The sequence below is a fragment of the Rhamphochromis longiceps genome, linkage group LG15, assembly GCF_057381845.1.
Source record: "Rhamphochromis longiceps isolate RC_006_pf linkage group LG15, R_longiceps_female_GT1.1, whole genome shotgun sequence".
Classification (NCBI taxonomy): Eukaryota; Metazoa; Chordata; class Actinopteri; order Cichliformes; family Cichlidae; genus Rhamphochromis; species Rhamphochromis longiceps.
Window position 1 is genome coordinate 27,805,569 of NC_140571.1, and position 27,296 is coordinate 27,832,864.

Below are 27,296 nucleotides of genomic sequence, written 5' to 3' on the forward strand. Positions count from 1 at the left end.
GTACACTTATGATGATTTTAATAAGTCGAAAATACATTAAAATTTAAAGGACACTCAGATTTTCTGCTCAGATTACATGTTTGATCTTAAAATAATAAAAATCATTTCATCCTGAAGCTTTTACAAACAAGCTGAATGTTCCTGATGTAACACAGCTAGATCCCAGCAGCAGAACCACAGAAATGTACATCACATCTGCCAAAAGTATGTGGACGCTGTGCCGGTGCGGTCATCCTGACAGAGTGAAGATGAAGTCCTTTCATAGTAAACTGATTATTTCTATAAATGAAGCTGGTTTTGTAACAGGAAGCAGAAAAAAACAAAGCTGTTGTTTCGTCGCGTTTTTTTAAGGCAGTGAAGGATTTTACTGTAACTGTGTTCAGCTGTAGTTCCTGTTCTCTGTCTGTGGAGGCGCTGTACTAACGTAGCTCTGCTGTGTGTAAACGTATCACTGAAGAACACTGTTCACATACTTTTGGTCTGGTCTGCCCTTTTTGTGTCCGCTGCATAGCTTTTAGAACATTTCAAACTCAGGCCGACAGCTTTTGAGGAAGAGCATGAGTGAAGATCGAGACCCCAATCAGATCTCTTTGGATGTCGGACTCTCCTCTCAGGTCCACAGGAGGATCCAGATGTGCCCTCAGTCTGGCCACAGTTGGAGGCACGAATCACTCCGACAGGAAGTGAACAAAGGTGCGAGGAAACACTCCCCGCCTGGTCGGATCACTTTCGATGTGACCGATCTGAAACGCAGACGGTGGTTAAATCACAACCTGGACAACGGGTCAGGATTGTTCTTCAGGTGGGTTTTCATCTAAACGCACACACATGCTGTAATAAATGTTGTGAAGTGAATGAAGTTGTGCTGATGATGCGTTTCCTGTGCTGGAGGCGTTTCTCACTCACCCACCACTCGCTGTCCTCCTCGCCGTCCACCACGATCAGCTCTCCCTCGCTGAACGTCAGCTCGTCTGGACTGTCCGCTGCACAGTTGTAGATGGCCCTCACCCTCTGAGGCCTCTGCTTCTACACACACACACACACGCACGCACGCACGCACACATTTAGCAGTAAAGCTGTGTTACATGCTGGACTTGTGATGATGACTGTGTCTGTGTGCAGAAATAAATGAGGTGGTGTGTTTGAGGACTTACAGAAAATGTAGTTCTGGGTTTGCGGGGTGGAGGAGACGGATTATGAGGGGACACGATCGGACGACCTGCCAAAGAGAGATAAAGCCCCCACAGACTTCAGAAAAAAGTTTCTCTTCTGTAACTTCACCTTTGTTTGAACCAGAGGCGGAGGCAGACATTTGATACACCCGGGGCTTAGGCCTAAAGGGTAGTATGCATGTGGGATTGGGGGGGGTAGAAATGACTGAAAGATTAATAGGCTCTGTTTTGAGTTTTGTTAAAAAAAGGAATGACTTCATATAGGGAAAATTATATATCACATATGCAGGACACCTTAAACTAGTTTTTTAATTAAGCAGCAAGGCAGAACAAAATCAGGGCTGCATCAAGACACGAGGACTAAACCCCAAATCAACCAGACCCAGAACTGATCCGGAATTAAAACAGGACACAACAGTTCAAAATCAGGACTACTGAGGACTTAACCAAGACAGAACCAGAATCAGAACTAGATGATAGTAGCACTAAAAATCATCATAGACCTGCACTACACTTATTTTTTAATTCTACCAAAGTACAATATTTAGATTGAGAAAAGTTTATATAATTATTTAGCCTTGTTGTGCAAACAAGCCTGCATAACTTAATAAATGTAGAATTTGAAAAATAGTAAACCTAAAAAGAAACACTAGGTACGAGATACATGAGGACCTATGATACGGTGATACTTTTGGCAAACAACCATTTGACTAACATGTGTGTCTCACCTGCTCTCTCTCCCTCTCTGTTCCTCTCTCTCCCTCTTTGTGCTGACAATCACGGCAAACATCAACATCATCAAACATACAGTGGAAACCAGATATTTACATACTCTTCAGATAAAAACACTTTTTTAATTGTAACATCAAATCAGACTAAATGTTTATTTTTTTAGATTGATAAATATAAAAACATATTTGTTAACTTTAAGAGTAAAGAGAGAAACTATCTGTTTTCTTAATTGTAAATGGCACCAAATTGTATTCAAAACTGAGCCACACTTATGGAGCTCCACAGTTCTGTTCCTGGTGTTTTGGTTGACATCTCTTGATTTTCCCATTTCAAAGAAACAGGCTCTGTGTTTTGCCTTATATGCATCCACAGGTGTGTCACCAATTTACTCACATGGACTCTACGAACCTATCAGAAGCTTCTTCAGCTCAGAATGGAATCGTCTGCAGTTTTCTTATTAATTAACAACAAACTTAGTGTATATGCACTCCTAAATTTGATGAAAGTGATAATAAAATGACAGCTCTCTCTCTTATTCCGACATTTAACTAATTCAAAAGATCTTTCAATATTTATTTATCCAAAACAAGTTTACTCTAAATTGATGTTTAACAGTAAAAAATGTTCTTGTGTTTTCCATAAAGTGTATGTAAATATCTGGTTTAAACTGTGAATATACTGCTGTGTATTGAAATTCCTCTAGCCGTTAGCATGCGTCCGTACTAGCTCCCCCGGGAAATCTCGCATGTTATCACGATAACAGCGCATGTCCCCCCCCTCGGCCAACGCGGATGCAGCCAGTGACTCTCTCCACTCTGTAGTCAGCAGACTGCAAACGCAATCACTTCTCCTAATATCAGGGGACTTTAATCATGTCTCACTGAACTCCACACTGTCCACCTTCACCCAGTATGTGACACGCCCAACCAGAGACAATAAAACACTGGACTTACTGTACACCAATGCAGAAGAGGCATACAGTTCATCACTTCTCCCTCCCCTGGGCAGATCTCATCACAACCTGTGTATGAGCCCTTATTGTGCAGGAAGCTACCAGCTGCCCGAACAGTGCAGAGATGGTCAGAGGAGAGCGAGGAGGCTCTTAAGGACTGTTTTGGGTCTACTGTGTGGGAGGTGATCTGTGACGACCACAGAGAGGACATTGACAGCCTTGTGACATGCATTACGGACTATATCAACTTCTGTGTGGATAACGTTGCACCCAGCAGGACTGTGCGCTGTTTCTCCAACAACAAACCTTGGATTAACCGTCCTCGAGCAGAAGAGGAGGGCCTTGCAGAGAGAGCTGGAGGACTGATAAGGAAAGGGAAGTTCAGCTACAGGCAGAAGATGGAGAACCAGCTTCAACAAAACAACTTCTCCCACAACTCCACCCAGTGCTTCCTTCAGAAGTTCTCTGACGACTTGGCAATAGTTGGCCACAGTGATGGGGACGACAGGGAGTACAGAGAACTGACCCACGACTTTGTGGACTGGGTCCAGCAGAACTACCTCCAGATGAACACTAGTAAAACCAAGGAGCTGGTGGTAGACTTCAGCAGGCACAAACATCCTCCACTGCAACCACTAAACATTCGATGCATGGACATTGAGACTGTGGACAGCTACAGGTACCTTGGTGTTCATCTGAACAATAAACTGGACTGGACTCATAATTCAGACACCCTCTACAGAAAAGGGCAGAGCAGGCTGTACCTGCGGCGGAGACTCAGGTCTTTTGGAGTGAAGGGCCTATTCCTGAAGACCTTCTATGACTCTGTGGTGGCCTCAGCCATCTTTTACGGTGTGGTCTGCTGGGGCGGCAGCATCTCTGCTGGTTCAGGAAGAGACTGAACAGGCTGATCCGGAGGGCCAGCTCTGTTCTAGGATGCCCGCTGGACCCAGTGGAGGTGGTGAGTGACAGGAGAATGGTGGCTAAGCTGTCATCCCTGGTGGACAACATCTCTCACCCCATGCAGGAGACTCTGACAGCACTGAGCAGCTCCACAGTGTAGGACAGAGCGATTTCGCAGGTCTTTCCTCCACACTGCTGTCAGATGTATATTGCATTTGGATTTTATTTTATTCTATTGTGTACAGTATCTTATTTTTATCCTATTCCAGTGTTTTTCTATGCAACTTTGCACTATCCACTTTCTGCTGTAACAAAACAAATTTCCCATGTGTGGGACTAATAAAGGTTATGTTATCTTATGTTATCACATGGGAAAAGACCCAGGGAAACAGAGTTAACGCTAAAAAACAATAAAACCCCTGAAAACCACGAATTTCACACTCGAGCCTCAACTCTCATGGCCTGGTACCAAACCACTCACAGACCCAAGGGGTGGGAACCACTGCAGTAAAGCACCAGAATATCTGACATGGCACGAAACTGCAAAGATACCCTTAAGTTTCACACAGAGAAACATCCAGTGTTGAGGTTTAATGAGCACCTGACCTCATTAAACCATGACGGGGGTATTTCACTGATGTATTGTACACCATAATCACAGCTTTCCTTGAATGAGTGACATCAGAGATCATGTGAGTGTGTTCTTGCAGGTCGTGGTGTTCCACAGAGCTCTATTAACAGTCCCTTGTCAAAGCACAAAAGTTTCAGCCTTTTAACAGCAGTTATGTTTTTATAACACACCTGCTTACATCATATTCAGGCTTAAAGTTTGACACAGGTGCCTGTAGCTGCTAGCTGTCTGCTAGCTTCACCTGAACTGGATGTCTGCACCATGTTTGTGCTGCTGGAGCCTTTTAGAGCATTTTTAATGACATCTTACGACCAATAATATGCTGCTGTGAGTTACTGTACTAACATCCAAGAAGGCGGTGCTGCAGCCTGAGTGAAATTCAAATATTTTCATGTTACTGATTGTGGATATTTTAGTGTGTGTGCTCATGTGTGTGTGTGCGTGTACCTTGTTTTTCCAACGGAATCGTGCCTGCAGGTCTCTGAGGAGGAGGAGGAACCCTCGCTGCTCTGTAATCATAAGAACAACATTAAACTGGTGTGCTTCCTCCCAGCAGACCCAGCTCAATCAGACCAGTACGTACGCGGGAGGAGAGACAGGGGCTTTGGATCCTGGTGGTCCTCTGTGTTGGTGGCTGGGTGGGAGGAGAGGAACTTTATGCTGGGGTGGTGATGGAGGTGGGATGCAGGGCGGTGGCGGGACTGGAGGTGCTGTAGGTAGTCCTGTCGGCAGGGGAGGCAGAGGAGGGAGGGGGGCAGTCTTGGCTGTGGCGGCTTTGGTCTCCAACATGCCGGTTCTCCTGCTGGGCCCAGGAGGAGGAGGAGGAGGAGGAGGAGGAACCAGTGAGAGCACTGGGAGAAGAGGGCAGAACAAGAGTCAAGAAAGCCCTGAGCAGTGGCTCCAGGCACACCTCCACAGTCAGAGCCTGAAAGCAATCCAAAATGCTGCAGCAAGAGTACTGACAGGGAACAGAAAGAGAGAGCATATTTCTCCTATATTGGCTTCACTTCACTGACTCCCAGTTAAATCCAGAACAGAATTCAAAATCCAGCTCATATACAAGGTCTTAAATAATCAGATCCCATCTTATCTTAATGACCTTGTAGCACCATATCACCCCATTAGAGCACTTTGCTCGTGCAGTGCAGGCTTACTTCTTGTTCCTAGAGTATTTGAAAGTAGATGGGATGCAGATTCTTCCATTTTCAGGCCCCTCTTCTGTGGAACCAGCTTCCAGTTTGGATTCAGGAGACAGACACTATCTCTACTTTTAAGATTAGGCTTAAAACTTTCCTTTTTGCTAAAGCATATAGTTAGGGCTGGATCAGGTGGCCCTGAATCCTCCCTTAAGCTGGGCATACACTGTGCGATTTTTTTAGTCACGTTAATCAGCTTCTGCTCAAACTGTACAATTGACTTGCAGGGGTTAGAAGTTTGTAGGTCACCATGCAGGGTCTCACACTATGCGGCCTGATGCTCTGATGCGACCTCAGTGCTCACACTGTGCATCCCTAACATGAAGGTTATAAAACAAAATCTGTCTCTCGCTCTCCCTCTCTGTCTTTCATTCACACAGACATACAACCACCATCAGAAACAGGAAAAAAATAATTTTTCCACTTAAAAAACTCATTCACCCAATTAAACAGTTTGAAAAGTCAATCTCTTCACTTAATCTGACTCATGAGGTTATTTTAAATGAAATAAACAATTTTACACAAAAGAAACATTTGGTTACACCCAATTGACATGATCAATGACATCATAACCTATAAAATCAGGAAGTACTGGGGCAGCCCTTCCCACATACCTGTTTTACACATAGGACCTGCTCAAAGGAACACACAATGGTAAGTATAACCAAACTATATAAACAAATGAAAGATTGTTCTTAGCTTTAAGAACATTTGCACAGATGAAATGAATATAACCAATGCTAATACAAACAGACCCGGGATAGTATGTAGAGCCAAGATTACATGTGCTTATTTTGTGTTCTATAAGATAACAGAACACAAAATAACAATTTATGCATGTGACAAATGGTAAATGAATTCAGTCCTAGCCACTTTGTCACAATACTACACGACGCATGACACACGATGAAGGTGAAACTCGGGCCGATCACCAAAATGGTCACACGACTGAAAAAAAAAATTGCCTCAAAATGGGCCAAAAGTCGCACAGTGTATGCCCAGCATTAGTTATGCTGCAATAGGTGTAGGCTGCTGGGGGATTCCCATGATGCACTGAGTGTTTCTTCTTCTTCCTTCACTATGTGTTAATAGACCTCTCTGCATCATGAATAAATCATGAATGAATCATATGAATCATAATTGTTATCAATCTCTGGCTCTCTTTCACAGCATGTCTTTTATCTTGTCTTCCTTCTCTCACCCTAACCGGTCGCAGCAGATGGCCGCCTGTCCCTGAGCCTGGTTCTGCCAGAGCTTACTTCCTGTTAAAAGAGATTTTTTTTCCTTTCCACTGTCTCGAAGTGCTTGCTCATAGGGGGTCATATGATTGTTGGGTATTCTCCGTATGTATCTAGGTTTCTACCCTACAATATTAAGCGCCTTGGGGCGACTGTTGTTTTGATTTGGCCATGTATAATTAAAATTGAATTGAACTGAATTTAAATTCATTGAATTGAACTGAACTGGATTAAATTGAACTGAACTTGAATTGAATTGAAAGCCTCATACAGCCGGTTCATACCTCAGAAAGAGGACAGAACTGTCTGCTCTTTTCGTGAAAATAAAGCAACAAAGCCAAATAAAGCTGACGGACGCAAAGAAAAACATCACAAACGAGACCCTCCGCTGTGGATCTGACAGGAAGTCCACCCACCGTACTTGGAGTTCCTCTCCGGCGTTTGAGGGTTGGGGGGGTCGGAGGACGACCGCTGTCTGCCTACTGATTCCACGGAGGTGCCTTTATTGGTACCTGATGGTGACAAGACAGAATCAGATCAGTTTTATTTCCTCACAGCTTCACAGGGTCTGAACAGCAGAGCTGATCTCAGCCCAGGCGCCCTCTGACCTCTGCTGGGTCCTCGGGGAGGAAGCGGGGGCGTTGGGCCGGGGGGCGGCAGGTTCACATTCAGCATGGTGCCGTAAGTCTCGTTGCTAATAATGGTGCTGGGGATCGCAGGCCGCTGCTTGTCTAATGCCAGGGAGGCAACATCCCACGCCAGCGCCGCCAGGTTGGGCTGCACGGGTCCACTTCCAGGCACAAAGCAGCTGACCGGGCGCTCCTCCCGCCGCTGTGGGATGGGCTGCAGGACCCACAGAAAACACAGGAAGTACACGGTCACTTAAAGCCAACAGAAAGTTTAATGCAGGACGTCAGAAAAGCAGCCTACCTTGTCCTCCATCTCGTCATCGCTCTCATCCAGGTCTTCGTTTTGCAGACGCCACTCATACTCGACGTGAACATGGACGTTAAACTTTCCGGTCTGAGCCTGAGTCAGCTGGAACACATCAATCAAACTTTATTGGTACAGACACTCGACAGCACAGGAACTGCTTTACTTTGAACAGCCTGGAAGTGTTTGGATTCTCACCAGTTCTTCGCACTCTTTGTGTCGCATACGTTTGGCAATGTCCAGCGGTGTTTCTCCTGCATCGTTAGCTGTGGACACAAATTCAGTCATTCAGACTTTTGGTGAATTATGTCAGCACATTGTTTCCAAAAGGGAAAGATGATTAGATCTGCACTTTTCTTGTGTTACTGCAGGTTTTTGTCCCCCTGAAAAGACAAAGTACTCAGCTCTGTTTGTTCTCAAGACATCATTTAAATTTTATGTGATGGTAGAAACAATAACGGCCCCAGATGAGGGTCACACCAGCTGTGAAACTTGCTTTTATTTCTTCAAACCTCACAACAATAAACTAGAGCCAGGTTGGCTGGTTATTTGAACTTGACCTTCATCATTAGCGCCCATGTCAAAGTTCCTCTTATAAAACATTTCAAGAAACCTTATCGAGTGATATATCATATTAAAGGGCATGAAAAGAGCTGTACCACACACTTTTTCTTTTTTTTTTCTAAAATGACATCCAACGACTTTACAACGATGTCATAAAGTTTAGAACAATCACACACTGCATAAATACATCTTAAAACCTCAAGTTTGGACAGATTTCAGACCAGTCGTACGGTAAAAGACCATAAAAAGCAACATTTGAGTGTGTAATGCTCATATGAATGATATGAGCACTTGTCACTCATCGTCAGCATTCAGCACGCTCTGATATATGTGCAAGTGTGTGTGTTCTTACTGATGGACACTGAAGCTTTCCCCCTCAGCAGCAGTTTCAGGCACTCGCTGTTGTTGGTTAGGCAGCAGTAATGCAGCGCCGTGTTTCCTCTGGTCGTCTGCTTGTCCAGGTTACCGCTGAAACACAGACCCGGTCACTACACACATACACACACCTGGAGAACAGGTATTTAATTGAACAGTCACACCTGTTTTGTCCGAGGAAGTCGACAATGTGGAGCGAGTTTCTGTCGCCCATTCGGACCGCCAGGTGGAGCACCGTCTCCCCGGGTTCCTGACACACACACACACACACACACACACACACACACACACACACACACACACACACACACACACACACTCAGTCTGCAGAGCAACAACGGACACCTGCACAGAGCTGTGTCTACGTGTTACTGAATGGACACACAAAGCAGAGCTTAAGAGTAAAAGCTTAGTAAAAACAGACACAAAATGAGCACAAAGACACAACAGAGAGACGCATGAGTCAGTCCGTCAAACTCGTGTTAGAGATGAGGAGGTCATACATGTTCGTTGGGCTGTGGGATGGCATCCATCAGGTCCACCCCCTCAGCGTAGACTTGGATAAGCGACAGAATGTCTCGGTTCCTGATGGCCTCGTAGAGAGCCCGCAGCCTGGACGCGGCGTCGGTGCACTTCCGCCGGGCGAAGCGTTTCTCGGTGTACTTCGCTGTGATGTAGTCCTTCCTCATCTGCCTGCAAACCAGACGGACGAGTCACTACGACATCCTACTACAGCTCAGACTCACCTCCTGATGCCGTCACCTACATGTCGCTGGTTGGAGTTGGTTTGGTCACTTCCTGCGCTGACAGATCTGCCTCCATGATCTCATTGAAGCTGGCGTTTCCCACATTATTCGCCAACTAAAAGGCAACAAAAGCCCAACATCAACTCTGGTTCGGTTCTGGCTGTAGCTCCTAAGATTAGACACGTGATCACACTTCCTGATTCTTCACAGCTGAAGACGACTGACATGCTCGGCAAGGGTTCTGGTTCCCTGATTATTCCAGAAAAGGTTTGCAAACATTCAGAATGTCCCTTCAGGAGACAGTCTTGCAGGATGGTAAAAATCTGAGGGTTTTTTGCTTTGCTTTTTTGGCTTTTTCCTGCAAATATTTTAATTTTATTTAACAGATTAAAGTCATGATGAAATGAGTCACCGCAAACTGACAAACAGAATGCTCTGACCTTCTGTCGGGACAGTGAAGTGGACTCACCAGCAGCTCAGAGGTTCCCAGGACGTCCAGGTCCAGACTCTGGATCCTGGAGTAGTGGACCCCCATTTCTCTGTGGATCCCTGAGCACTCAATACAGATCAGCACCCCGAGGTTCGTGGACAGCCAGGAGGGATCTGTAGAGGGTGGGTGGGGGCACAGAAACAACAAGCGGTGCCTTCACATCCTCAAAATGTAATTTCAAGACTAAAGAAACAACAAAGTGAATGAGATGAATTAACAATCTGCTGACAGACAAACCTGGAAAAGAATTCTGGGAAGTTTCTGCAGCTCTGAGCAGAAATGTGTTTGGACTACAGGTCCACGTGAGGAAGCTGAGTGAATACTTTTGGCAATATAGTGAATGTTGAATATATAATTGATAAAAAAAACTGTATGTTATTAATCTAATCTTTGGACGTGCTGAGATGAACAGATGAAAACGTGTTTTGTGGTGTTATTAGAGAGACTGTTGATGCGCCCTCTCTCATGACACTAACGTGTTCTCACTTCTGTAAACCATGACAGGAAATAGAAGTGCTATGAAGTTCCACATCAAGTGTTCACAGTGCAGTTCAGTAAAACCATCATCTACAAGAATATCAGCTAGGTTTAAAGCAACAGACCAACTAAAAAAGTTGCATAAAACAACTTCAATGCCAAAAACAAAAAAACCCCACACAAAACAACCGCAAAGGAAAAAAACTGCCTGAAGGCCCAGAGCTTTCCACAAGCAGTCCTGCAGAGGTCAGTGGGGTTAGAACGCCGGCAGAACTAAGCTGTCACTGGTTTTTGCGTATGTGCAGGAAGCCTTAAAATTAAAACAAGACTGTCAAGGCCACCACCGTGAGTCTAATCAGCATCCTCTGAAAGAAACGCATCCAAGTCCAGACCCTCAAACCAGATGGAAAGGTGAAAGACTCATTCAAGCGTCACTACTTTTTTGACCTGACCGTGAGTGACTGGACTTCCGTGTTTAATCTTTGAATTTTGTTTCCTTTCATGAGTGGTGTTTGTTTGAGAGAGACTTCTGAATAATTCTGACCTGCAGCTCCACAGTCGCAGCAGCTGTTGTTTCCAGTCCTCTTCTTCACCTCTCCCACAATGGACTTGGTCAGCTCCTGGACGATGTTGTTCTCACCCTCGTCCTGGTCTCCTTTGAACGCCTTGTTCAGCGCCTCCTCCTTGCTGTTCTGCAGCACCGACACCCAGCTAAAAAACACCAAACCATAAGCGCTCGCAGTAGCGCGAAGCCCGGCAGCTCAGGCCATGCCTGCTCGTACTTACATCTGACACTCGGCCTCGTCCTCGGCCTGGAAGTGGTAGGTCCGGTCATCTGTGGAGGGGGGCGGGGGGGCACGAGACAGAGTTTAGACTTTACACACATATATACAGAGGAACATGTGAGCAGGAAGTCTGCAGCATACGGGAGAACAGGTCGAAGCTTTTCTTCTCCTCATCGGGGTTCCTCTTCACCTGGCAGGTGAGCAGGTTGACCTTGGCTGGAGGTTTGTTTGGCTGCAAGACAACGAGAGGAGGTGAGAGCTCAGCTCTGACTGAACCTCACTCAGATATCAAACATTCAGCGTTACAGAGAAAAGATCCTGAAACTGTCACAGAGTCTGTACTGCTATATACCATAACATGGACAATAGTTGGATCCCAGTTAGGTTCAGCCCACAGCAAGAACCTGTAAGGACTTTAAGCTGCACAACTCAAAACCTTCCCTCATCTTGCAAAACATCTGCACATATCATTTAAAGTTCTGAGATGATTAACCTCAGTGACTTTCTGTAATCTCATTTTCTACTGTTTTCTGAAGCCTGATGACTTTTGATCCTCTGGCTTTTCATGCCACAAAACGTCTCATTCATAAGGAAACTATTGATGAACCACAGGGTTTTCCTTTCCTCCTCTTGCCTCCACCACTGTCTCCTGCCTCCCTAAATGGGCGTACCATGCGGGCCCCACAGTTCACCCATACATACCCACTATGGGCCCATGGACCCGTTTTAAGTCTGGTAGACTAAAGTTTTATGACGTTTTTCCTTCACATTTTTGATATCAGAGGATCTTCTGCAGCTGACGGTTCTACTCCCCAAAGCAAGGCAAGAGTCAGGTTTCAGAGCTGGAGCTGATCATCATGCGCAACGTTTGTATCTTTGTGTTCAATTCATTTTGATCATGTAAACAAAATGCAATTTAGGAAAAGAAAAGAAAAAAGAAATACTAAACTAGAAATACCCTCCAATATCGCTTCACCTATCCTCAGAAAGGAGTGGGAATGGGAGTGGGAATAAGTGCACATTGGACCATAAGACGGATGAACTCGGTGAGCTGACCTCAGATGGAGCACTGCGAGGACTCTGTCTGCAGTACCTGTCTTCATTTGAGTCTGAGTGGTAAATGTGGAAGGTTTCTACCAGCTGTGAAGGGTTGGCGTAATCCTGGACATGTTACGCTGAAGAAACGTGTCTCTGAAGGAATGCTTTCATGAAGGAACATTACTCTGAAGGAGGGATGTACCCAAGGATGTACCGACAGCTATCAAGAAGGTGTAGGTTACCTTGGAAACCCGGTTCTCAGAAACATGAGTCTAATCTTGAAATTTACCTTAAATAGAACTGAAGATATGTGTTACTGTGAATCTGTAGATATGAGGTTTGTTTTTCTTTGAATTTGCTTTTCAGCAAGCTCAAGGAGAAACAAAAGGCTGAAAGTTAAAGAGAAACAGTTAAGAAGAATTAGAAACTTTCTCTCCAGCAGCCCTCAGATTTCAAATCAAATCCTTTTCCCACCCTTTTCTTTTAATCATTTTCCTTCTGCTCTTTGTGTTCTGCTAGCTCAGTCCTGATTGGCCATTTGACTGCTCAAACTTCAAAATAAAAAACAGAAGGCAGAAAAGAAACTAAAAAAATAAATAAATAGATAATGTACTATTTAACCCCACTTAATGTAGACCAGGAGTAGGCAACTCCAGGCCTCGAGTGCCGGTTCCTGCAGGTTTTAGATATCACCCTGGGTCAACACACCTGAATCAAATGACTAGTTCATTACCAGCCCTCTGGAGAACTTCACGGGATGTTGAGGAGGTCATTTAGCAATTTGAATCAGCTGTGTTGGAACAGGGACACATCTAAAACCTGCAGGACACCGGCAATCGAGGCCTGGAGTTGTCTACCCCTGATGTAGACGATAAACTCATGAGGAGATTTCTGATTGGACATGTAGTGCAGGCTGGAGGGCGGGGGCTTGTCATGGACCAATGGGAGAAGAGGACCTTACCGTCCCGTGACAGATGGTCAGGAAGCCGTTCTTCACCGAGCACTTTCTCTTCTGCCACACCTTCCTCAGTCTGACGAGGAGAGAGACAAAGCTTTTAGTGTGAAAGGTCATAGAGTGGAGTCGTGACTGAGGCAGCTACCACTAACACACGTGTGCAGAAGGAGGAAAACATGTTAAATCTGTAAATATGTTACATTTAACATTGAGTCTGTGTAGACTGACTAAATGCTGCCTCTGCTGGACGTCACAGGAACTGCATGTGCATGTCAGTCACATTCATATGGCATTCTGGGACACTGAGTTCGCTCACCCTTCACTTTTCTTGTAGAGGAAACCAGAGCGCTCGTTGCCGTGGGCTTTGTCACCCTGCAACTGATGGAGGCTGTAACCTGCGTTCTGTTTGGCCTGGGCGTCCTGTCAATAAATCAGACACTTTATGTGAAGCAGCTCTTATGACAGAAAGACGTGAGAACTATGACCCTACACAGAGTTCAGAGCTCAGAGCAGCCTCTGTTTGATGGACAGCTTTGTTAATCAACTTCCTTTCCAGTAACAGGTGAGCCTGTCAGAGCTCACCTGGTTATGCTCACCATCAGACTCATGACATCTGTTCAGACCATGTTTGTTCTAACTGCTGTGCGCATGTTAGCGACTCTTTACCCTCGTGTTTATCCTGCATTTTAACTGTGTTCATGTTTTCGGTCTGTGCCATCAGTCAAATGGATGTTACACCATGTTTGATGTTTTTTACCTCTTTCTGATCGGACTGCAGTGCCGCCTTCAGGGTGTCTCGGAGCTGAGCCAGCTGCTTCCTCTCGCCGTCCTGAGTCTGTTTGATCTGCAGAGGAAGAGAAACTCTAACTTTAAGCCCATTGTTGTGTTCGCACAGAGCGATCGGTAAGTGAGCTGTGAGCTTTAATGCTCCTGCAGGGAACACAAGCGTCCTCACCGCTGTCAGGTCTGTGGACAGTTTCTCTACGGCCGGTTTCAGAGTCTCCACAGCTTTCAGTCCATCCTGGAAAAAACTGAAGAAAAAAACGTCTGAGAACCTCCAAGGAAAAAGTGAATCAATAACAAAATTAATGTTTTAATATTCACACTTTATTATCTTTTCTTTAACACCTTACTCATACATGGACCTGTTGGTCACGTTTGGACATACTTGCACTGAGCATGGTAAAACTTGATGAGGTTCTGGAGGAAGTCTACTCCTTTCTTCACTTTGATCTCGTTCACTTTGAGCAGGTACTGCAGAGAAAAGCCAAAGAATCAAGAAAAACTGAAGAAAATAACCGTTACTGCATGACCAGTCCTTCCTTGTCCTCCTCCAGCTCTTCTAGGAGGACACTGAGGCATTCCCAAACCGCTGAGAGATCATCTCTGCATTTCCTGGGTCTGCCCGGGGTCTTCTCCTGGCCTTTAAACCTCATCTTGTTTAGGCATCCTGGTCAGTACCATCTCGGCTGGCTTTACTCTGAGCTGATCCTCATCGGGTCTCTAACAGCGAGCCTGGACAGCCTTCAGAGGAAGCTCGTTTTCACGGCTTTTTTTCTGTCACCTCTTTACCAGCATATCCACAGAATTCACCCTCCACTCCTTCTCTACTCATGACCAACAAAAAACCACGAGAAACACAGACTGAGCTGAAGATCAGCGCCTGATGAAGCCAAAAAAGCTACAAACCCTGAAAACCATCAAACTGGAAAACTTCTGAAAAGAATCCGTCACAGACCTCTGTCCACCAAATCTTCCACGTCATATAAAATCTGCGCTGACTGGTCGAGGCAGTAAAACAAACATTGCTCTCGGTCTGACCTCAGAGGATAGAGATGATTGTTTTAGCATTCAGGTCACCTGTGTGACCTCTGACCTCACCTCGCACATCTGCAGCTGGAACATTCGTCTCTCCTTCTCCATCTCCTCTGCGATTTCTCCTCCGCTGAACTCCGTCCGAATCATGCCATGCATCTTGGCGTTCTCTTTCTTCTCTTTCTCAATCTTCGCTCTGCAGAGGTCAAAGGTCATGTTAAAATCTCAACACAAAAAAATGTGATCAAAACAACAAACTGAGGAGAAGAAAAAATAGAAAGATGCTAAAATACAGAAGCCAAGAAACGCCATGATTTCAATCATCATATTTTATCTTTTCTTCTTTTTTTGAGAAAACAGGAAAAAAAGAGCATGTATCAGTCTGTGGAGACAGAAACAATAAAGATAACTTTATTCAAACATTCTCATTTAAATGCTGAATGAGTCGACTGGTTAACGTGTTCTCGTTTCCGTGATTTAACATTTCAGTGAGAGCAGCTGATAATGAGCCCTTCTTACAGTTTGGTCTCGTAATCCTTCCAGGCCTTATCGAACGGCTTCTTCAGATCCTGCAGGAAAAACAGACGTCACACAGTCACAGTTCATAAACGTGCGCGCGCGCGTGCGCGCACACACACACACACACACACACACACACACACACACACACACACACACACACACACACACACACACACACACACACACACACACACACAGGACTCTAACCTCTGAGTCACTCTGGAAATATTTCTAGATGATAGCATGTGCGTTAGATTAGAAAAACAAACACAATGGTGACCGTGTCACAACAGAGGTGTTTTAAATTCAGCCATTTAGTCTTTATGCCACGAGCCACAGCCTGCAGGACGACACCACCATTACAAACAGGAAGTTATGCTCATCGCACAACTACAAGAAAAACTGTTCAGTGTTTTGCAGAAATTAAATGTTGTATTTGGCACCTCAGGGCCACCTTACCTAACATGCCTACCTTTTATAATTCAAGAAGCAGTTTTTTTTTAAATTATTCAAACTGAGCATAAAGCAGGAAAAATAATATTGAATAAATCAGAAAAAACAAGAAATTATCTTTTATTTCGATTTCCTGCTTTTGTTTTTTCATATGACAGGAAACGGAGGATTTTACAGTGGCTGGTTTGCTGCTGTGGTACAAAGATATTTAGACATTAATGTGGGACCCCAGCGTGATTTTATTTGTTAAATCTGAAGCTGTGTGTTTAAAATGATTACAGTTCTGATGTAATTATTGTAAATACACAGTCAACATGTCATCTAACCAAACATGATTAATTTTTAGCCACAGTAACAGGAAGTGAAGTGTAACTGAGCGAGTGTCTGCGGGTTTGTTTCAGCAGGAAGAAGAAAGTGACACCAACCCCTTTCACTCCTTTCAGGTCTCCTTTCAGCAGACTGTCCAGAGGGAATGTGATGATGTTGTTCATGTTCTGCAGCTGCAAACAGGAAGTTGTGTCACAGCACAAATGCGCAAAACACACCACACTTTCTACATTTAACACTTTTCACAATAAAATGTCTGATGTTTCACTCTCTGAGGCTGACTTTGGTTCCTCACCAGGTTCTTGAAGAGGGCTGTCAGCTCTCTGGTGAAAACGACAAACTTGATGAAGGCAGAGCCGACATCGCCGTCATCCCTGTCACCCCGGGTCAGGTAGTTTTCCCCGAACTTGTGCATGGACTGAACGTACTGCTCCTCATTTTCCACGTGAGCTACGACACAGAAAACACTTTAAATAAATGCGGACTGCAGCTCGGATCATCTTTCATTTAACTCCAAAAACAAAAATGATTAAACTCTGTGTGAAAACAAAAACCATCCACTCCACCATGTGGAAAAAACAAGGACAACAAACACGTGTGAATAAAAAAGTAATAAAATAAAAAGTAATTAAAAACAATAAATATAAGAGGAGACAAAGAGAATAAATAAAAATATGATACTAAATACTGAGAAAAACTGGAGATATATAAATGAACAGAAATAAAATACACACCTCAAATTAAAATAAACAAATCTAAACAATTAAAACATAAATATTTATTTTAAATATTTTAAACAAATAATGAATGTGAATGTATTAAAATAAATGTAAATTTATTGAAATTATATTTAAATTAATTTAAATGAATTTTATATTGCAACAAAAGATTTTTCCAAAAACATTTCTAGTTAATTTAATTTAGTCCCTTTTGATACGAAAAATTAAAAGTAGAAAAATAAAAGGAGAGAAACAAAATCTTAATTTTTTACAGTTTTTCGTATAATTTTTCAGCTTTAAATAATTCTGATGATTTAAAAGTGTTTATTGGGCTTCAGTTGGACATGTCTGTGTGTACCCGCTGCATTTCTTTAGCAGAGAAAATGGCCTGTTCCCCTCGAGCTGAGGCACCGAGCCGCTCTGAATCTTTGGTATATACATGGAGATTTACCTCCAACATAAACCTGCAGGTCACAGAGAGAAGCTAAATATTTCAGAACCTCTCTGCTGTCCACATACTTCTGGTCATGCAGTGCCTTCTGTCTGTGAAACTGCTGAATGATGCGTTTCCTGTCAGTTTTTGCAGAAGTGCTGAATAATGTTCGGATCTTGTGTGTTTGCTGAGTGTGTGAAGGACTCGGCCTTTCCTCTGTTTGCACTGTAGTGTGGATGTGGGCGTATCCCTCAGCATGCCGGGACACGGGGAAGCATGACAGGAATGTTTGGAGGTGAGACTCCACCGGCCCGAGCAGAGACCCACCAGCAGCACGCGGCTGCTGACGAACCCACCCCACCCGCACTGACCTGAATAAAAAAACTGCTTTTATTTTGGTAGTTTGTATCTGAGCGCAGTGTGCTACCACAAACAGGAAGTGACAGTCAAAGTGAGACTGTGGTGACAAGCGTTGTTATTTTGGGTCAGACTGACATGAAACTGCATCTCTCACCCAGACCAGACGAGTTGATGGCCTTCACCGACTTCTTGATCTTGTAGAGAACGGACCGGTCCAAGTCGAGAGCCTGAGGAGAAGAAACAGCACGCAGATTAGGAGCCATGCCTCTAATGCTTACACGTCAAAGTTAAAGAAAAAGTGTGTTTATAGTCAGTATGAACCGTTCACCACTGCTGGTGTTCATCTCAGACTGTCACCCTTCATACCCTGAGCTGACGTGCGTGGACGGACTGCAGAGTCTGCATGTTTTACCCGAAGCAGAGTTATTATCAAGACATCACACATCTAATAAGAGACTGATGAAAACAATGCTGCTATTAAAGGTGCTTTTTTTTTTTAGCAGACACCTCTCACTCACAGAAACTGTTTCATTCAGACCTTTGAAGCAGATCTTTTTATTCTTGCAGTTCAACATAATCCGAAGACGCCTGCTGAGGGACAGCGCCCAGCGGCCACAGCTACTGACCTTCTCAAGGCTTTAGAATGCTGGCAGCATTTCATAAAGTTTAGTCAGTTCTTTTTGTGTTTTACTGTTGCATCAACTTTTGCCTCCCCCAAACATAAGCCTGGTTCTGTTAAAAGAAAGTTCTTCCTCCCCCCTGTCACCAAGTGCTTCCTCACAGGGGGTATTATTGTAGTATTATATTTATTATTTTAGGGTCTTTATCTTACAAAGCACCTTGAGATGTGCATTGTTGTATATTAATAAATCTGTAATGAACTGAATCTTATGTTCTGAAAATGATCAGATTCTCTGTGCTGTTCCTGTTTCCTGTGTCCCTTCTCATCTGAGCGGTACAGTTTGGTGCATTAGTCCCTAAAATAAGAGCGCTGCTTCTGTGATCTGCAGGACATCACATGGAATCATCAGTATTGTATTGATTGGCACGATCAGCTCTGGCGAACACACAGAACCTGACATAGCCACGCCCACTGTATTCACAGGAATCTGGTTAGGGCTTCAGAAGGAATTCTTTCACCTGTTTGACGTACCCAAAGGGAGCTCATATTCTGTAAAGCCGGCGTGCCTGCAGGAGAGCTGATCTGAAAGCTAACGTCTACTAGTTCCTGAAACTCTCCTCGTTAGCCTGAGGCTAAAACGCAGCCTAAATTAAACCTTTGAGTGGTAACACGAGCTACAGCATTAGCTTCATGTTAGTCAGGAACATGAAGTCTGCTTGTGTCTAACCCGAGGCTGTGGGAGGGAGACTGAAGAGGCCATGCGATCTAAGCCTTTACCATAGTTTGCATGACTGATGAGACCACAGAGGTTCAGTCACATGACCTTCAGGTGTTTTCCTGCCGACCTCATCTGTGGGGTTCACCTAAGCGTCTACAGCTCTGAGTCACAGGTCCATGACTCAGAGAGAAAAACATGCACTTGGTTATTCTTTGACCAAAAACTGGTTCAAGATGAGCCACTCATCAAACACCAGAGCCGATTTCAAATCTCTGCACAGAAACACAGCGAGGCGACAGGTGAGCTCAGGTGTAGAGCAGCGACTTCATTCAGCTCAGCCAAAGACCAAACAACAGATCGAGCACAAATACAAAGAACTCAGAAACAGCTCAACTCAGTACGGTGGATGATTGATGGTCTCACAGCACTGAGGTCCTGGCAGGGCCTTCTAGATAAATATTCATGGTCTTCTTGTGTTTGTGAGAGTTTACCTGCAAATTCACCAAAGCACTCACTGAAAAAGAGCTACAGGACGGGTTAAACGTAGAAAACACCATTCCTACAGGATGAATGATGCAATAATCTCAATGAAACGCCTGCAAACACACAAACAACACACAGGGCAGGTCTCTGAGGACAGCGTTGAAATCTTGGTACAAACGCCAACAGGCTCATGTCACAGCAGCCCACCCACGAGCTTTCATTATGTCCCTAATAAGGGTGTTGCAAGGGTGTAAAGAGGTCATAAAGGTTAAATATAGTAACTTAGTGCATGATTGTACACCACATAGATCATTGACCTGGTCAGCAAAGATAAAGGGGGATCACTTCCTCTGCTGATACGTCAGTCAAACTGTCTGATCAAAGTTTACCAGCAGCCCCTTCAGACTGTTTCAGGCTGACGTCAGAGGATTCATATTTAATGATAATTAATGGTAATTACCCCTGTTACCTACTGAATTCATTTTCAGCACAAAGCTCTGGTTTTTCCCTGTGTTATAAATCAAGTACATCATTTCCCCCCCCCTTATCTACATCACACTCATGGTCAGTTTAGAATCACCAGTGATCCCAACATGCAGCTCTTTGGACTTTGGAACCTACTATGAGGTTGCAGGCAAACATCTAGGAGGATGTTAATGGATGAAGATGCCCAATTGACTAATCATAACTAACTGACTGGTAGTTGGCCTTCATCACTCTCAGCATGCATGCAGGTGTCTGAAGGCAGGTGAGGTTATTGGTGCCCTGACTTCTTTTCGCCCCACCTCCACCTGCAGACATCCTGACTTGGAGGCTGCAGGCGAGCAGGGGCGCTGCTTTGTCTTGTGAGGTCAGAAACGTCCACCAACGTGTGTCTAAAACTGTCTGCAGGACGTCGCATGTCCCCACCACCCTCACGGTTTTTACACTGAAGTTCAAAGAAACAGTCTGTAAAACTGTTAATGTAATGACTGTAAAATCATTGAGATTACAGTTATTGACTAAAAGTAATCATCATCATGAATTTTCCTGTAACCGAGTGGCAACAATGTAGAGCTGCTAAAGCTCACAGTAGTGGTGATATTTATTCAAACAGAGGTCTCAGGTCTACAGGATGAGGCACGAGCCAAAGTGTGGATTTGGAGAGTGGCAATCATCAAAACAGAACATTTCACAGCAGTTTTCTGACAGTAGAAGCAGCCGAGACGCTTCCTGTTTTTAGGGTTTCCTCAGTTTCACAGCCTCTGCACACCAGCTCTGCTCAGCTGCTTTTAACACGTGCAACAACACTCATTTTACATTAGTGAACGCAGGTGAGCAGATCGGTGTGACGAGTGGAAGATGAAGCAGATAAAGAAACCTGAATGGGCACAACACTGATCAGACCAGCAGGGACTGTGTAAAGTACTCATCTGCTGTTTTTACCATTCAGCACACTGATGCTGATTTCATGTGTTTACTGTAATTATTCTACCGTCTGAAGATGAGGGAGGAGCTGATGATTTATTGGAGACTTTAATTCCTTTCACATCACTTCAGACAAGTTGAGACACAACAGAAACAGAGATGAGCTTCAAACGTGAAGAGAAGAGCTTTAAAAGTGACCAAAGGAGAGAGAGAAAGAGGACGAGACAAAGAAAGATGACAAAGGAAAGAGGAGAGAATGGAGGGATTTAACTGAGAGGAAAGCAAAGATCGGAGACAGCAGGAGGACCAAGGTGAGACGAATCATGTCGAGACTCGATCAGAGGAGTGAGGCTCTACCATCGCCTCGGGTCTACTGAGTGGGAACATCCCAGCATGCAACAGGAGGAGGAGGACATGATCAGCAGACCTGCGATTTCTACAGACCTCACGTCAGGTTTTCAGTTGTGCTTTTAAAGCATTCGCTGCAAGGACATAGATTTCTTCACTTTATGCTGAGAGGAACCAGCGTTCAACTCTGTGCTCTGAGCTGTAATCCAACAGCTCCTCAACAACAACAGATGGCCTCTACAACGATGGGGAAAAATATTTACTGTCCTTAGAACCAATAAAGTCTCAGAAGGAATCTGAAAAACTAGAAACCATTAAAAAAAGAAAAAGAAAAGAGGAACCCAAACAAAAGTCCCCACAAAAACACACAAAGTGAAATAAGAGATTGTTTAATCCATCCCTGAATCACGTGATCACCTCCCTAAAAAAGATCCAGGTTGTCTCTTCTTTTCAGAGCATTTGACTCTTTATGCTAAAAATTAATAAATAACCTCTCTGACACACTGTTCTATTTATCCATCAACAAGGAAACCTGTGAAAAAAATATTTAATGCCTTCATTATTGACAGGAAGCCATGAATAACCAATGGACTCCTGTCCTGAAAGACTTGCTGGCAACTATAACGTGATATCAAAGACTCAAAGAGAGAAAAAAAACTAAAACATGACCACAAAAGAGCATATATGTATTAAAACAACAACAACAACAACAACAACAACAACAACAACAACAACAACGTCCTCACTGAACAGCTTTCTGTCCCATTAACAGTCTCAGGCCAGTATGCACAAAGTGTGATCACTAACGCCTAAGCTTTTCCTGCCCTGAGGTCAGCTTTCAAAGACATGGCCAGATTTGTGAAACAATTAAATGAGCACACCTAATACGACCTAAGCGTGTGTTTTCTTATGCTCGGCCAAGATGTTTGATATAGAGGAGTTTCTAACTCCTTTAGTAAGCAAACATAATCAATGTTTGTCAATCACCTCCATTAATCAGCTATGTACCACAGGCCTTCAAGCTGGCAGTAGTTAAACCTTTACTAAAAAGGCCATCTCTAGACCTAGCAGTCTTAGCTAATTATAGGCGAATTGCTAACCTTCCTTTCATATCAAACATTCTTGAAAGAGTAGTTGTCAAACAGCTAACAGATCATCTGCAGAGGAATGGCTTATTTGAAGAGTTTCAGTCAGGTTTCAGAGCTCATCACAGCACAGAAACAGCTTTAGTGAAGGTTACAAATGATCTTCTTATGGCCTCTGACAGTGGACTCATCTCTGTGCTTGTCCTGCTAGACCTTAGTGCAGCGTTCGATACTGTCGACCATAATATCCTATCAGAGCGATTAGAACATGCTGTAGGTATTACAGGTACTGCACTGCAGTGGTTTGTATCATATCCATCTAATAGACTCCAATTTGTTCATGTAAATGGAGAGTCCTCTTCACATGCTGAGGTTAATCATGGAGTTCCACAGGGTTCAGTGCTAGGACCAATTTTATTTACATTATACATGCTTCCCTTAGACAGTATTATCAGAAGGAATAGCATACATTTTCACTGCTATGCAAATGACACCCAACTCTATCTATCCATGAAGCCAGATAACACACACCATGTAACACCGCTTCCATGTAAAATAGAACGTCAGCCTTCAGCTAGCTGTATAATTTAAACATGTATCAGACTAAGTTAACAGTTCATCTGCAAATTTTAATACAACTTCTGGAGGCTTATGCAGATTTTTCTCCATGTAACACAAACAGGAGCGGGCGGAGCAGCTGCAGAATTTGCTTTTCTTCATGTTAAAATGTGTTAGCTGCTTTGACAAAGGACTCCCGCTCGCTGTTTCCCAGTAAAGGTTTTAATGGTGGTCACAGGAAAAAAAATGTTGATCATAGGAACAGCTGCTGTGGATGCTGGAAACACGTTTTCTACCACTCAACCTGAGCTCACCAACTCAGTAATGGCTCTGCCTCTTTGCAGCGTGTAAACAGATTCCCTTCCACGTTAAACTGCGCCAGCATCATCATTACTTGTGTTTTTAATTCTGTTTAAAATTGGGGGCTGTCAGACTTTTCATTCATGTGCTGCTCATAAATATGCTTCTATTGAAGGTCTGTTTTTTATTTTCCAATATGGGTGAAACACTGCACAAAACCCAACGACATGGTCCAACGATGTGCTGCAGATATTTAACCTCAGTTTAGCACCAGGTCCACAATCTCCTCACTGTCCTTCACTGATGACAATCTCACCCACACTGAGGTGGTGCTCCACTGTAATGGAAAACAACCGAAACGATCCAGTCTAGGTGAATCGAGTTGAGCCGAGTTGGTGATAGTGGAAGAGTGGCTTCGCTAATACTACCTTAACCTTTCATGAATATTATCATTGAGTTTACAGTACAATCATCACGTTAATTTACTTTAAGATATTTTCTCTAAATACGACTAAAAACAGCCAGTGACGACTTCCTCCTGAGCTTGAGGGCAGTTTGGGGCCTTTCACATGTCTGTGCCCACGGCCCTGTTTTTTCCCAGGGCGGCCCTGTTTTTTCCCAGGGCATCCCTGTGGGGAAAGCCTTCAGCCCCATCTTATTCTCCCACCTGAAACCTTTGACCTTTAACTTCTGCTTCCTCATCTCTTCAGTTTTAGAAATATGCTTCATCATCGTGTTGCAAAAAGAAAATAAAAAGAAGCTGTTAAATCTTACAAAATGTCTACAGAAGGAAGTGTTTCTCTCAGTTCCTCTTTCGAATAAAACAGATTCGTTTGACGCTCTGTTGCTTGGAAAGTTTGAAAAGCAGTAGAAATCACCGTTTATTCACACTGTAGGTCCACAAACAGTGAAAACAGGCTGTGACTAAAACCCTCTTCAATCCCACACACGGGAAAACAAACCACGTTCATGAAAAAAGGAACAAACCGGACTTTCCGGGTATTTACAGAGAGGCTCAGTGGAAGCCTTTTTACCACCTTATTAAACTCTTATAATCCCCGACTTCCAACCGTGTGTGTGTGTGTGTGTGTGTGTGTGTCCTTGTTTCCTCACCTCCTCAAGAGCTCCCACCGCGTTCCTGCAGTGGCCCATCCGGGTAGTGAAGTTGGAGGTGGTTGGAGCTTTGTAGTCTTCATTGGTCTCGTCGATGAACTCCGTGACGCTGATCAGCTCCGGCATGGTGAGCTCCGGCAGACGCAAACTGACCGGGGGCGCAAAAATCCCGTCAAAACTGCAGCAGTGATCGCGCAGCCGCAGGTGGAGCAGCCACACCTGGACGCCTCAAGAGTGCCCGCAGCGTCACAGCCAAGATCCTCTGCTGTTCCCGCACGCGTCGCTGCTCATAGTCATAGGAGGAAGAGGAGAAGTCCGACCTCCATGTTTGTCCCGCAGCACGAATCACCGACAGCACCGACACATTCCAACACCCTCAGCTGCTTCACCTGAGCAGGAAGCGCACGGAGAGGGGCGGGGACACTTAGGGGGCGGGGACAGAGAAGGGCGCTCCCACCCTGCTGCTGTTTCCGCAAACCACAAACACGCACACTTACACACAGGTACATACCCCCCCCCCCCCCCCCCACACACACACACACACACACACAGACAAAACACCTACACACAGAGAGACACACACTCACACAGTATTTTCACAGTCCTATCAGGGTGGGACTGGAACAATATGATGTTTAAAGTGTGAAGTCCTCTAAATTTTTACAAACGGTGTTAATGAGACACGGTTAAAGGAACACCCGAAAAGTATAATGCACCTTTATTTTTAACCCTTTGGTCAGCAGTGTTCTCACTTAGCTGCAGAGAACTATATTTACCATTAATATTTAGAGCACTCAGACATCCCCCAACACACGCACGCCATAAAAGCAGGGACACTGAAACAACACGAGGAAGCTGTGAGGCTCACCAGCACACAGCCTTACTAAAAACGTCTAAAGGCCCTCTCAGGACACGGCACGCGCTGCGCTGACCGCTAGCTGGAGCGAAGGACCCAAACTTTCGCTGACCGCAGCGCTCTGTTTGTACATCATTTTTTTGTAGCTGCTCTATGCGTCATTTCAAAACATGTATCTGACTTTATATCTTATACGAGAGTTTGTGTAGTATTATGTTCAAATGTTTAATAAAAACATGTATCGCTCATTCACAAAGAAGAAAGCTTTTAACTAGTGAAGAGTGTGTCGTTTCCACTACACTGCTTTCCTCCAGGTCCGCAGCCGTTGGAAAGGCTCTGGAGGTCCCCATACGTAAACTTGTGTCATTTTACACGACGGGCCACATCCAGCCCATTCTGATCTTATGTGGGCCGGACCGGTGAAACATTCTTTCTGCCAGTGCACAGACGTTTAACTACACATTTAATCCCTGAGATTAAATAAAAAAAAATGAAAAGCTCAACTCTTTGCTTATTTTAAGAAGTGAAAGTGTAAAATCACAGAAATCTGTAACTTCAGGCTGTTCAGAGTGTACCCCCATCTCTCACCGACCCTGACAAGGAAAAGCAGAAGATAATGGATGGATAGATACAACTTCGTTACTTTGCTGTAGCATGAATGGGCACTGATCTGTATCAGTAGGAATAGCTGTAAAACTTATGAAGATCTCTGTTCACACTTTTAGAATCTGGTCCCTGGGCTGTATGTTTTACAAGCCTGGTCTACACTGTGATGAACTCAAACAGGCATCACTGACGTGAACAGGTGACGTGTTTAATCAGGTGACTTCACCAAACAGAAAGCATAAAAGCCTTCCTGTCACACTGAGGTAAATCCTGTCTGTGTGCTGATCGTGTTAAACGAAGAGAAAGGCTCTGAGCCGGAATATCCCTCAGTCTGAACTCCAGCAGGCGGTCCTGAACCAGGAGGTGCTGCCATGTCAGACTAATTACATTTTTGCTTTAACATACAGTTGAACAGATGTGCCTAATAAACTGTCTGTGTGCATTTGTGTGAGATCCACACATGCTTTCAGACCTGTGCTGATATCTTTGTCAGTCATCTCCATCTAGTGGACAGATGGTAGAACTCGATCATCTGATGTGGTTTCTGACTCAGGTGAGGTTGTGTTTGAGATGCGTCAAACACATCTGGCTCCATGTTCACGGGGAGAAGGTTCTAGATTCAGCATTGTTGGTCTGCATGTCAGCCTCTTAGGTGTACACATGGGCTGTATCCCAATTCAGGGTCTGCAGCCTTAAAGTACGCAGCCTCAACGGTCCTCAAGGGCCGTGTACTCAAAGACCGCTAAGGCCGGAAGTGCGAGGCTTGTGAAATGGGATGGTCTAGCCTCCGTAGCGCTGCCCAGGTTGCCTAGCAACCATGATAGCTGGAAACGTGTGGTTGACAGAAATGAAGGAGAAAATATTTTGTTCGTTTGTTTGTTTCTACATGAGCTTTGTGTGATTTAATAAGTATCTGAGGCTGAGACCACAGGACTGTAAAACATGATTGTTGGGCTTCATATCTGTACTGAACAGTCGTTTAAGATTAGCTAGTAAATAACAATTAGCTAATGTTGTTCATGAGACTAAAGTCAGTGTAAATATGATATGGCCAATATTATAGTTATTATACTAATCATTATTAGTTATTACAGCAGTGAGTTTGAACTCTCAAATCAAATCACTTCTATTGTCACATCACATGTGCAGGTACACTGGTACAGCACATGTGAGTGAACTCTGTGTCAAATACTGAGCTTCAGTAAAGATTCAAGTTGCAGCTATTTATATGTCCCATCACCTTAAATCTTCACTCAAAGACACTCAAGTATCTTTGACAGTGTATATATAGATGTATCATATATAAGAGACAAATGTTGTTCCTTCAGTATGTTGGCATTATTACATTTGGCTCAATGCTTACATATATGTGTAAAAAGCAAAT

At 44.1% G+C, this 27,296-nt stretch overlaps 1 protein-coding gene across 1 annotated transcript; it reads right to left on the reverse strand.

Annotated features, from left to right (window-relative positions):
• On the reverse strand, positions 1-24,851 carry asap2b (ArfGAP with SH3 domain, ankyrin repeat and PH domain 2b). The gene is made up of 28 exons (XM_085381480.1): positions 24,451-24,851; positions 17,971-18,043; positions 16,600-16,754; positions 16,403-16,477; positions 15,522-15,571; positions 15,069-15,198; positions 14,356-14,441; positions 14,143-14,218; positions 13,945-14,031; positions 13,504-13,607; positions 13,194-13,263; positions 11,336-11,426; positions 11,196-11,244; positions 10,954-11,120; positions 9,912-10,045; positions 9,463-9,557; positions 9,200-9,389; positions 8,861-8,946; positions 8,674-8,789; positions 7,956-8,023; positions 7,755-7,862; positions 7,433-7,667; positions 7,241-7,336; positions 4,974-5,241; positions 4,838-4,899; positions 1,155-1,219; positions 907-1,026; positions 1-743 (listed from the first exon to the last, which is right to left on the reverse strand). The coding sequence occupies exons 1-28, from the start codon at positions 24,574-24,576 to the stop codon at positions 669-671; spliced, it is 3,057 nt and encodes a 1,018-aa protein (XP_085237606.1). The 5' UTR covers positions 24,577-24,851; the 3' UTR covers positions 1-668.
• Between the last annotated feature and the right edge of the window lie 2,445 nt (positions 24,852-27,296).